Below are 12,402 nucleotides of genomic sequence, written 5' to 3' on the forward strand. Positions count from 1 at the left end.
AGGTCGGTAAAATGAGTACCCAGCTTGCTGGGGGGGTAAACGGTAATGACTGGGGAAGGCACTGGCAAACCACCCCGTATTGAGTCTGCCATGAAAACGCTAGAGGGCGTCACCCCAAGGGTCAGACATGACCCGGTGCTTGCACAGGGGAAACCTTTACCTTTACCTTACTCTTAAGAAAGCCCTGATACATTTTTTAGACTTCCAGAAACCCCAGAAATGGTGCAATCATGCAAAATATGGTTGGGAAGCATAGCTGTGTACACCTGGGGCCCCTCCCCTGCCCACCCCCTCCAGGTCCATCATTAGCCATTTTGGGAGGGGGGAGCGGGTTGACATGACTGCCATAACACCCAATAAACGTTATAACAAATTTTTATATATAATTAATTAATTCCCACCCATTCAAGAAACCCTTTCAGGGCCATCAAGTAATCCCATGGTTTCACGAAAGCCTGCCTGAAAAAGCCTGGTTTACAAGTTTAAAAATCCAGCAAAGCAAAACTGAACGCCATGTTTAAGAGGGTGGTTTTGATGTGTTTTCTTACTGCAGAGATAATCAAACGATTATCCCTGGAGAGAGATTTCCAGAGTTTTGGTGCCCCAACTGAGAAGGCCCTCCCTGCCATCTCTTATCACAGAAGGAGAGGGAACCCAAAACAGGAACTCAGGAAATGATGGTGGCAGACAGGTTTGTTCACAAGGAAGCAGGCAGTCCTTCAGCTATTCTGGTCCTAAGCCATATAGATCTTTAAAATGCAACACTAATTTTGAATTGTGCCAGGAAACAGATTGGACTCCTGTCCAGCTGGTGAGAAAAGCAGGCTATAAACCTGTAAACTAAAGGCAAAACAGTATAGATGGGCCAGGATTGGAGTGATATGGCCCTACGACCAACTCCAGTCAACATACTGGCTGCAGCATTCTGCAACAATTGGAGTTTCAGAACACTTGTTGAGGGTAGCCCCACATAGAGGGCCTTGCAGTCCTCTAGTCTAGATGTCACTAGTGCACGGGTGGCCAAACTGTGGCTCTCCAGATGTCCATGGACTGCAATTCCCATGATTCCCTGCCAGTTGGGGAAAGACACTCCCGGCTGTAGCTGCCATCTATTCAGCAGAAGGTCTGGGTCTAAATCCACCTATAGAGTTGTTCCTTCAAGGGGAGTACAACCCCATCCAGAACTGGTGACACCTTAAGTCCCACGTCAGACCTCCCATCTCCAGTAACATTAGCATGGAACATGGTATGGGTGTAATAAATTATTTATATCTACTGCTTTGCATACAAGTGTTGTATAGATAACTGTTTAATTTTATAATAAATTAGAGTCAAAATTTATTTAATACAACATTTAGCCAGAACATAATATACATGCATAGATTATTAATAGAATTAAACATTTTAAAAAGAGTAGAAGAAAGACGATACATTGAAATTAGTTTTAAAGAATGGGATCCCATTTTTACCACTAATTATCTTTGAGAATGCTCTATGCGATTTATAATAAATCTGAAAAAAAAATTTATAGTGATCTATCTGATGAAAATATAGCATTTGTCATTGAGAAATTAATCGTGATTCAACATTCTCAAATTTGGATGACGTTAAGAAGCTCTCTGGTTTTATGTCAAACGCTGGGTCCTTTTTTTTTTTAATTGTCAGCATTTGTTGAACAAGAAGAAACCTAGTGCAGCACTGGGACATTTTGCGATAACGTGATTAACATTATTTTATAATACATGGCATACATACAAAAGACAGTTTCCAAAGAGCCAGCTTGGTATAGTGGCTAGGAGTACAGACTTCTAACCTCCCCAACATGCACGCTCCCCCATATGTAACCAGCTGAGTGACCTTGGGCTTGCCATAGCACTGATTAAGCTGTTCTGTCCAAGCAGTAATATCAGGGCTCTCTCATCCTCACCTACTTCAGAGGGTGTCTGTTGTGAGAATAGGAAAGGGAATATGACTGTAAGCCGCTTTGAGCCTCCTTTGGGTAGAGAAAAGCGCCATATAAGAACCAACTCTTCTTCTTCTTCAGTAATATCAGGGCTCCCTCAGCCTTACCTCCCTCACAGGGTGTCTGTTGTGGGGAGAGGAAAGGGAAGGCAACTGTAAGCCACTTTGAGACTCCTTCGAGTAGAGAAAAGCGGCATATAAGAACCAACTCTTCTTCTAAATAGATGAGTTGGCACAAGCACATCTCCAGGCATGTTGAAAGGAATGAATGAATATCATGAGCTTACCAATCATACATGATAGTTGTCCTTACCAAGTCATTCCAGGGGTGTATGGGACTGCTGCCTGCTTCACAGCCACTGAAAATGCAGCTACCAGCATAGAACTCTTAAGCAAATACGGTATCCAGGTGGGAAACTCCAGTTAACACCATGTCTCCATGGGAGCTTGGCTGAGGCACAAGCCCCAAAGCAACTCTTCCCTCTCTTCCGGTGCTCTCATCCTGGGGCTTGCACCAAGTCATCCATTAAATATGGATGGTAGTATTTGTATGGTATGAGAGATAATGATGTATAACAAAAAATGTTTCTATAAACCTGAAGGAACGTGTGAACATATTTGTAATCCGGGCACATCCTGGCTCTGGTCAAGTCAGGTGACCTCTGTCATAAGATGCGGGCTCATATACCACTTTTTTACCTCAGACCTTACATTATCTTTTTTCCGTTGGTCTTTCCTTCCTGTTTCAGGCAAACGCGATGGAGCCATTGCCTGAAATGGATTCTTTGGTTTCATAGATGTAAAGCTATTTAGTTGTTGTTTTTTTTGTAAGAATGAACTACATTGTCTGTTTTTCCTGGTAATTTCATGTAACAGCTTCCTGTAGTCATACCCAGTTGGATTCTTTGGCTGATCTATTACAGAGGCCCATTATGTAACAGATCCTGCGGTGGTCTTGTTAAGCAAATGTCTCCTTTCAGCATTAACGTTAATTACCATTACCACAAATGGGGGGAAAGGCTGCCAGTAGGCTGGTACGATTGGTGTTTTTTTTTCTTTTTGGAAAAAAAAAACAACAACTTCAGAACGTTGCCCGCACTGTGTTTGAAGCACAGTTGCATTTTGGTGGGTTCAGCTACTTGAAATGCCTCCAGTCAAAGAAACCACATGGAGGCCATAGCTTGAAGAATGTCACTTGATGTCTTCACAGATGATGTCGTTTCCCTTCAGTTATTTATATGCAGGAAGAAACTGAAAAACAGATAACTATGCTCACCATTTGTCAGTGCAGGACTTGCCACACCAGATACTGCTTTGCTTTAAGCGGCATATTTCACGGATTTTTTCCTTTGACTAACAGTGGGCCTTACACATTAGCCCTTTTCAGTCTTTGTGTTTTACCACACATACAAAGAGAGCACATGGTCCTTCTGATGTCTACAGTCCCTAGTTTGTTTGAGAGGGGCAATGCACGCACCTTCAGTTTCATGTCACCCAACAGACAAAACATTGATTGTGCAGAACAGGTGGATCCTGCGTAGCATGCTCTCTCCCATGGTAAAACATAGCCATTGAAAATGTTATTCAGTTGCAAACAAGTTCCCAGCCCCAGGTTTTTGGAAACTTGGAGAGCAGAAAGGATTTGAAAGGAAAAGTAGAAGGTTGGCAGAGGCAGGTTGGCTCCTAAGCCTTGAATTGTATATGCCTCAGAACTCATTTTCTAGTGCGCATGTAACTGGTAGAAAAGAGTTAGTCTCATAGTCAAAATGGAGGAGAGGCAAACAGAGTGGAAACCTGATGGCACCATCTGTGGTAAAGCACTTGAAATGTATACTTATTGCAGATCCAACCTTAGGAAACTCATTGTAATATTTTGTAAACTCTCTAAACTCTCTGGCTTTAGATTGGTCCTGCTGAAACAAGCCTACAAAGACCACAATCTCCCAGTGTGTGTTAGCAGTGGGTCAGATTACTAATTAGAGTCTGCACAGTGGGGGACCCAAGTCACATTTTAGGCGAATAAAGGATCCCCACTCCCTGCTCAAAGATTTCAAACTTCTCCAAGGGAAAGTGACCCAGCCTGACCCTGTAGAAAGTTTTGTGTGTCTTTGAGACATGTAACTGCATTTTAACCGGATTGAATGCTTTAAAAATAGCTCCTGAGATGGCACCCAGAGGATGGAATAGTTTATTTTGCTCTAATATAGATCTGACATGGGCCTGCTGTTATTTCTGTACCATCTCTAATGATCTGCCTTCTCTCCAGAGAACAGTGACCCATTTCAGTACAGAATAATTAGCCTTTTAGACACCATTGTGCATCCATTAAATAGATACCAATGTGCCAGGTGACATTTTGTTGACGAGGCCTGAATATTTTGTTGTTGTTGTTTGTTATTTTGGCTTGGATATCTGTGGTTATCATCGATGTATGTGTTCAGTGTTTGTAAGCTTCTGTTGTTATTGTTTTGAATTGTTAATTTTATGCCTGCTACGTTTTGTTTCCCCCCCCCCCCCGCCAAATGACATCTGTTTGGCAAGTTATTATTTTGGGAGTGGCCATGGTTTAAGAACATATACTTTTGGCCTGATTTGCTTTTCCATTTATAACCAAATGGCAGCGACATTAAAAAAAAACACCTTTAGAATTGCTAGAACAGTCAAAACACGGCTGAAATAAAAAGAAAAGATTGCTCTTCAAAGATTGTCAGGAGAATAAATCTGTGCAGAAAAATGTGTTATGAGAGAAATGAAGCTCTTGACCTATTGCAAATGTAGAATGGTGCAAAATATACATGAAGCTGGATTTGTCACAGTGACACACACAAAAGCTCAGGTCTTGAATAAATCTTGGTTGGCCTTAAAGGTGCCATTGGACTCAAATTTTGTTGTCTCACACCTCTATCAGACTTGTACATTCTATCTGCCTTTCTAGCCATTTCTGGTACATTAGTTTAGGAGGCCAATGATCATGGAATTGCTTGCCACTTCCACAATCACATACAAGGATATGTACCATGGTACTGGTCTATTCTCAGAGTATAAAGGAGGTGATAACCAGGATGGTGCATGGTAAGTAAGTTCCTGCAAGACAGAAATAATCCTTGGTGATGATTTTGTGTTCTCTAGTGTTAAAAGTGAATTGCTACCCTTCAATGAATTCTGGAAACTTGAGACTGCATTATGAAAATTCAAAGGGGAAAAACTTATAGAACAGTTATATGCTTTTCTTTTTTTTAAAAAAAAAATCACTGCTTTAATATATTTGAAAGTGTGTCTGCTTCTTTGAGAATTTTTCCAATTATCGTCGGTAGGCATGCTTTTCCAATAAACGTTCTTCTAGTTTAATGTTATTGTATTTTGCCAGTCATTTAGCTGAAGGCCTTCTGTTGTGTGCCTAAGATAAGGATTTTTGCAAGCTTTGCATTTTTTTTCCTTTGAAACATGTCAAGTTCATGCTGCATCATAAATGTCATGTTTTATTCAATATTAATCCCAGCACATTTAAAAGTCAGTTGTGTTTTGAGGTGATAAAGCAGTTGTTCTTGCATTCTATTTGGACAAAAAACTTACTTTTCAATATTTTGTGGTAATGTATACATACATACATATATATTGTTTCTAATTTTATCGATGTAGGAAAACCTTTTTTTTTCCACTTTGAAATGTAGGATTTTTGAGTTCCATTCAGACCTACTGTCCCTTGTTTTGATTAAGCATATATATTTATTTCTCAATGGATATATAGTATGTATTTTGTATGTGATTTCTTTGGCTGTCAGCATTGAGCCATTCTTGCCAACAAAGATATCAAGCATTTCCTGTTTCTCTACTTTCCATGTCTTTAATTTATTTTTTTTTAAATAAAACTTTTTTAAAAAGCCTCTTAATGGGAATCCTGGCACTGTCTGTCTTCTCTGTTCTGCAGAAATGTTGAAGGAGTTGAACCAGCAACGCAGAGCGAAAGAGTTTACAGACCTGAAAATTATTGTTGAAGGCAAAGAGTTTGAAGTCCACCAAAATGTTCTAGCTTCCTGCAGCTTGTATTTCAAGGACCTGATTAAAAGGTTTGCCTTCCTTCCAGCTGTGATCTGGTCTGTTCTTTTGTAGGGCGCATTTGTGTCGCTTTTTTTTTTCCTCCCCCTCTCTTTCAGGTTTAATGAAGACTTGACTCTCCTGTCACAGAGCCAGTAGCCATTCTTCCTACTTTACTCTGAATGTATATCTCTCTTTTAAAAAAAAATGCAAACTGAGATTCCGTTTCTTGACACGTTAACCCTGACTGTGTACAATTCCTGATCCTCACTAATTTGACATGGATTTTGGCTGAAGGATAATAATGTTCCACAAGGTTTACAATCATAAAAGACGTATCACAAAACACAACTCATTAGAGTAGCTGTTCAAAGGGATGCTATGAATTTTTTCCTTCAGGCTATGATAACCAATAAGTATATCACTGAAAGATGCCCGGAGCTACCAAGAGCTCAGTTAAGTAGCATACGTCCAATCCGTTAATCTCTGAAGTTTTGGCCACCTGACGTAAATAGGGCTGTTGGAAGCCACGTGGTGAATCAAAACCAAATAGCTGCGGAGCTTTTATTAAGAAAACATTGGACTCGGATGTTTTAAAACAGGTTTGTGCAACCGAGATTCTTTTAACTTTTAGAAAGCCTGGTATTCTATTGGTTTGATAGATTTTTTTTTCTTTTGAGAGGATAGACATTTTGTGTTGAGTCAGATATAGTGTATTTGTGTATATTTCCTAAGAGTTGTGTTTCCATCTTTGCATTTTTCTCCCTCCGTTTCTAGCAAATCGATTCTAAACATTGCATGATGATCTTTTATTTTCCATTACATCAGAGATTTTCTTTTTAATTTTCATGGTTCATATTACCCATGTAGAAATGTCCACTGCTGTTGCATTAGTCTAGCAAAACTGGAGTAGGGAACACCCAAAAGAACAATTTTCATATTTCTTTTGGTCATCAGCAAATTAATAAGGCTGCTGACTGGTTTTTTTTCCTTTTCCTTTTGTTTTTTGTTTTGTTTTGTTTGGGTTTTTTTTTGTTTTTTTGCCTTGCAGTATTTTCCTGACCAAACTCTGAACCTGGACTGTGGTAGTTTTTATTTATTTTATTTATTTTTTTAAAATAGGGATTACGAAACACGATGCTTGCTTTCAAATTGTGCATTTAAATGTTTCCAACTAACACAATATCAGCTGTATTTTATTCCAGGATGGCATGTTTGCTGGTATCTCCTTTTCAGTGTGCTCCATTTTCTTGCATAAAGCTTGTGTTTTTTCCCCTAATTGTGGCAATGTGATGCTTCTGTCGTATAATTGCCCTGACTGCCTTATCAATTATTCATAAAAAAAGTTGGCCCGGTAGCATGTGTCCCCCCCTCCCATAAATCTAATGATAGCTAGCTTTAGTCGCTCTCTGTCTCTGCTCTCCGGTCTGCTCATTATCACTTACTAGTTAAGGCTACATTATATGCCTCTTGCAGAGATGAGATATGCATTCTACCGGGAAAACGAATTGTAGGATCCATTTATAGAAACCCAGTAATTGACTGGCCATGCAGTGTTATTGAATTTAGCTGTGAAGGCTTGCTAGTTAAATCACCAGATAAGTCTGTTTCTAGAGAAAATCGGGAATGGCAATTATTTATTGCAGCTAGTTGCTGGATGGAGATGAACCGTTAGCCTGATCGCTTCTATCATAATCAGTTTTTGTGGTGGTTTTTTTAGTCTAACTGGTCTTCTAAAGCAGCCTTTCTCAATGTTTTTACCATTGAGAAACCCCTGAAGCATTCTTCATTCTTCAAGAACCCCCTAGAAGTAGTGCAATTGTGCAGAATATGGTTGGGTAGCATAGCTATGTACACGCCCACCTGGGGTCCCTCCCCTTCCCACCCTCTTCAGGCCCATCGTTGGCTATTTAGGGAGGGGGGGCAGTTGACGTTGATCAGATATGGTCATATCACCCGATAATTTTTTTTAAATTAAAAATACATTAACATTAATTAATTAAATGTAGCTTGCATAAACTCTTATAGAAGCTAATGATTGTAAGAGAGATACCTAGGTATCTTATTTATATTTTATTCACTGCATTTAAAATCGTAGAATCATAGAATAATAGAGTTGGAAGTGACATCCTGGGTCATCTAGTCCAACCCCCAAACAATACAAGACACTCCCAACCGTATTGCTCACCCACTGTAACCTGCTACCCCCTTGAATCTTCACAGAGTCAGCCTCTCCATCAGATGGCTATTCAGCCGCTGTTTAAAAATTTCCAGAGATGGAGAACCCACCACCTTTCTTTATACCTCTCCTTTCCTCCATCTTATTCTCAGAACGCCATGTAAGGTAGGTTAGATTGAGAGCATGTGACTAGCCCCCAGTTACCCAATACGTTTCTGTAGCAGAGTGAGAATTTGAATCTGAGTCTGCCCTAGTCCAACACCGGGATAGCAAGCTTTATTATATAAATGTATTATCATTATTATATATTATATTATTATAGAATAATAATGTATTTATTTATAACCCGCCCTTCCCTGAGGCCTCAGGGCAGTAACAACAAACATAATAAACCATAAAATAAGACAATGTAATCATTTTATAACTGTAATGTTAAAATCATCAATTAATTTGCATTTCAGTCACATTACAATGGCATCTGTATTCAGATAAAGTAGGATCAGCCGGGTGGAACATATGATGACTTTTCACGGGGTCTGTTTAATCCAGGACTTAGCTCAGTAGTGGCTGTCTAAGGTCTTAGGCAGAACTTTTCCCTGCTGTTTGAGATGGTTTAACTGGAGATGCCAGAGACTGGCTATGGGACCTTTGTATATGTTCTGTCCGGCCTCACTGTATTTTTGTGTCCATGCATATGGGTGCCAAGATACTTTTCATTTTTCTTCCTAGTTACCTACCAATAAGCATATTTCGGTTTAAAGATTTTTCTGATCCTGGATATGTAAATAGGTTTCATCTGGCAATTGAAGCCATAAACAGATCGGGGCGTGATTTGGAGCCAATAAGTGTAGAATGGGAAATCAGCAGCCCTCTCCCACCACTTGAACTGTGGTTACTAGGTTGAAACTGTACATTATACCATCAAGCCAAGGTTTCCAATTCCATGTGTTCTGCTAGTGCAGAGGAGAAGACATTTTCTGAAGGATAGGCCAGGGTAGGTTCCACTTAAACCTTCCCTTCACATTCTTGCTCAGTACAAGATTGACGCCAATTTGCCCAGCTGGGGAAGAGAAACCAAAATGGCCTGCATGGGGGGATGCAGTAAGGTGGGGAAAGAATTAAGCACTATTGAAGTACGACTTAACTCTATCCACTGGTTTCCCTTGGAACTGCCAGTCCATTCGTTCTGTCCAGCTATCATATGGCATGGGGAACTGAGTTCACAAGTTGTTTTAACAAGGCTGGACAGGTATTAGATCCAATCATTCATGAATTTAGATATTCTGAGATTGGTACCTCTTAATAATCATTAGTTTGCCTGACAGGTCCAGAGAAGTACTGCTTTAGACCTTATTCCATCTGAGCAAGAAGAAAAACCTTGATTAAGAGATAAGAGGTACCATTTCCTAGAACCATCTGGAATATTAGTTTTTGCAACTTAGGTGCAATTTGTGCACCCTGTTCTGGGCCTTGTTTTCAGTTTGTCAGTGGTACATAAGCAGCTATATGATCACTGGTCTGCCAGCAATCCACCATGATTATTTTTAACGTAATGCGGGACTAGGTTTGCCTCCTACCTATTTGACGTGGATTAGTTGGGGAATGGATGTGGTAGAGGGGTATAAAATGACTTAGTAGCAAGACCCCAAAACGTGTCATGTAGTTCATACACAAGAGTTTTAACTAATGTATCCCCAAATTGTAATGTGCCCTTCAGATGGTGAAATCCTCAGCCTTAGAAAATAACCTGGACTGAAATATGAACAAATTTGGTTTTGTAATGGTTTCTTTTGAAACTGTCAGGGGCTTTTCCCCATGCATTTTGCAGTTTATTGAAGTTCCACATCCAATTCATGTCTTTAAGTGTCTACAATTTCATAGTAACAGAATTTCATTATCAAAGTCTCTTCACATTTAGGTACTCATATAGTATTTCAGTGGTAAGCTAGATGGAAAAAAATCCTAATGCTGAGGCCCCTAAACACTGGGATCTGGCCCTGAAATGCCAGCATTGGTTTGGGTCTTATTAGAGCAGTGGTGGAGAACTTCCGGTTTAGAAAGGGGGGGAGGTAATTTTGTTGACCTTGTGGTCTAATTGCATAGGCCTTTTTGGCTCTGGCCCCAGTCAGGAGAACAGCCTTCCTGTGAATTTTAAGGAAGTTCCCACTTGGTTGGTTTTTAGGAAGTTTTGCAAAGTTGTGTTCTTTGGGAGGTCATTTGGAAGAGGCTCAGGCTGTCTAGGTGTTCGAGACAGTTTGGCATTTACCTGGGATAGGTCTCCCCCCTGCCCCCGTTTTATGGCGAACTGACCTTTTGTTTTTGTTTTATTGTTATATTTTAATTGTTCTAGTCACTAAAAAGATGTGACTAGGTAAGTATTTATAAAGCACACATGCAAGGAGATTAGGAGCCAACGAGTTTGAGCCCAAATGATTTTCCGTGTGGGGGAGGCTGTGTTCCTTGGCTTATTCGTTTTATCTGTAAAAGCATGTGGAGCCTGTGCCTTGGGGCATTTCTCCTTGATTGAGTTTCACTGTGTGGGAAAAACAAAAGACAGAAATAATTGCAAACTCTCTAATCCAAATTCTCCTTTTGATTCCGTAGTTGCCGATCTATCAAAAACTCACTGACAGCAAACACCCTCAACTGTAAGGGGAAAGGAACTCACTGTGATGAGTGTTTTTATTGTGTCACTTCTCAGTAGCATCGTAGCTTATCAGTAGGGCTCCTTTTAACTCTAAGATGAAGCCAGATGGAATATTCATGATGGCACAAGCAGATAGACACATGTGGTGTTGCAATTTTTGCCATTCAAAAAGCGCAGAGAGATGATGTTCTATATTGCTCAGTTGTGACCCAAGACACTCTCCTCATTGAGAGAAAATAATATCCATGGTCTCTGTTAAACCATTTATAAAATCTAGGAGATGATCTGGTGATTTGATGGAAAGAACATAATGTGCTATTCCACAAAGCTCAAGGGGAAAGAGGTGCAAAGAATGCTTCTTCTACCAAATTTGGTGAATTGTTATTATGGAAAATATTCCCGTGCTCTTACAGGTGACTCCCTTTTGGAAGGGATCTGTACTTAATGTTGTTAACCAGTGGCCCGTATCCCACCTTAAAATTTTAGCTGGCTGTTAGGTTTGACATTGTGCAGCAGCCAGACTCCTGGAAAATATGTTTTCATACAGTACAAATTCACAGGAATTTGGATAAAGGAAGGTGGGAGTTCCAAAAATACTTTGGTTTTTCCTGTGCAGAGCAAAGGGATAATTTTTTTTTCTTGGATCTGCCCTGCTGTCTGTTGGCAGTATAGGACTGAAATCCACATGGATATTCAATTTTTGTTTTTAGAATTGAAAACTATGATCCCAATACAACCTGCCCCGGATTATCTATTACTCCTCTCAGGGAAGTCCTCATACATGAAAGAAGTCTGGGGTTTCTGCACGCACACAGTATGGCCGAATCAGGACCCAACTTTATGTGTCTGGTTGTGTCTAGGACGCATTCTGTTTAGTAGCAGCAAAAAAAAAAAAAATTCTATCGGCCAAATGATGAAAACAATTGATCTAATAACTTGACAATATAGAACCTTATGAAGACAAGCTGTCATGATTATTTTAATTAGTCGCTTTGTACATCTAGTCAAAAACAAAGCTTCTAATTAAGTAGAATAACATCTTAGTTGGTTGACAACCCTGGCAGCAATTACTAGATTTGTCAGGTTGACACCGAATATTGACTCCAGAGTGACAGAGGGAATTCTTTGACCCGCTCAGCAAGTCAAAAGAGACAGAGCCATTCTGAAAACTCTATGTGCTACTAGTCAACGAAACATCTATTTTAAGAGTATGGGTGTAGTTATCCCTTTCTGATCGAACCGCAAATCTAACCAAGAAGTGACAGACTGATCACAGTTGTTGCTTTTGTTTTGACCACACAGTCATGAGCCACACTTCTGTCACCTTAACTGATTTGTGCAACCTACCTCTATTTGCCTGCATCTCACAGCCTCTTCTGACTATTTGGGGGGAATTTGATAGGTAGGTAAGGGCAAAGTCCAATAGTTACGTAAATGAGAGGCATTGGCCACCAAATGAATAGGGGACAGGAGCTGCACAATACAGAGACCAGGGACCCTATGAATGCTGGAAAATCCGAAGTCCCCTCTAAAGGGACAAACATAGGCAGAGAGGGGTAGTAAAAATGCTCAAAGGCTA

The 12,402-nt window shown here is 40.0% G+C and overlaps 1 protein-coding gene across 7 annotated transcripts in view; it reads left to right on the plus strand.

The window, feature by feature from the left end:
* KLHL29 (kelch like family member 29) overlaps positions 1-12,402 on the plus strand; it is a 562,720-nt gene that overhangs the window by 427,786 nt on the left and 122,532 nt on the right. For all 7 annotated transcript variants that reach the window (XM_077311762.1, XM_077311771.1, XM_077311715.1 and 4 more), the window contains one exon: positions 5,891-6,029. In XM_077311762.1, coding sequence (XP_077167877.1) covers positions 5,891-6,029 — 139 coding nt within the window. The remainder of the gene's footprint in view (positions 1-5,890; positions 6,030-12,402) is intronic.

This window comes from Paroedura picta, chromosome 1 (genome assembly GCF_049243985.1).
Source record: "Paroedura picta isolate Pp20150507F chromosome 1, Ppicta_v3.0, whole genome shotgun sequence".
Taxonomy (NCBI): domain Eukaryota; kingdom Metazoa; phylum Chordata; class Lepidosauria; order Squamata; family Gekkonidae; genus Paroedura; species Paroedura picta.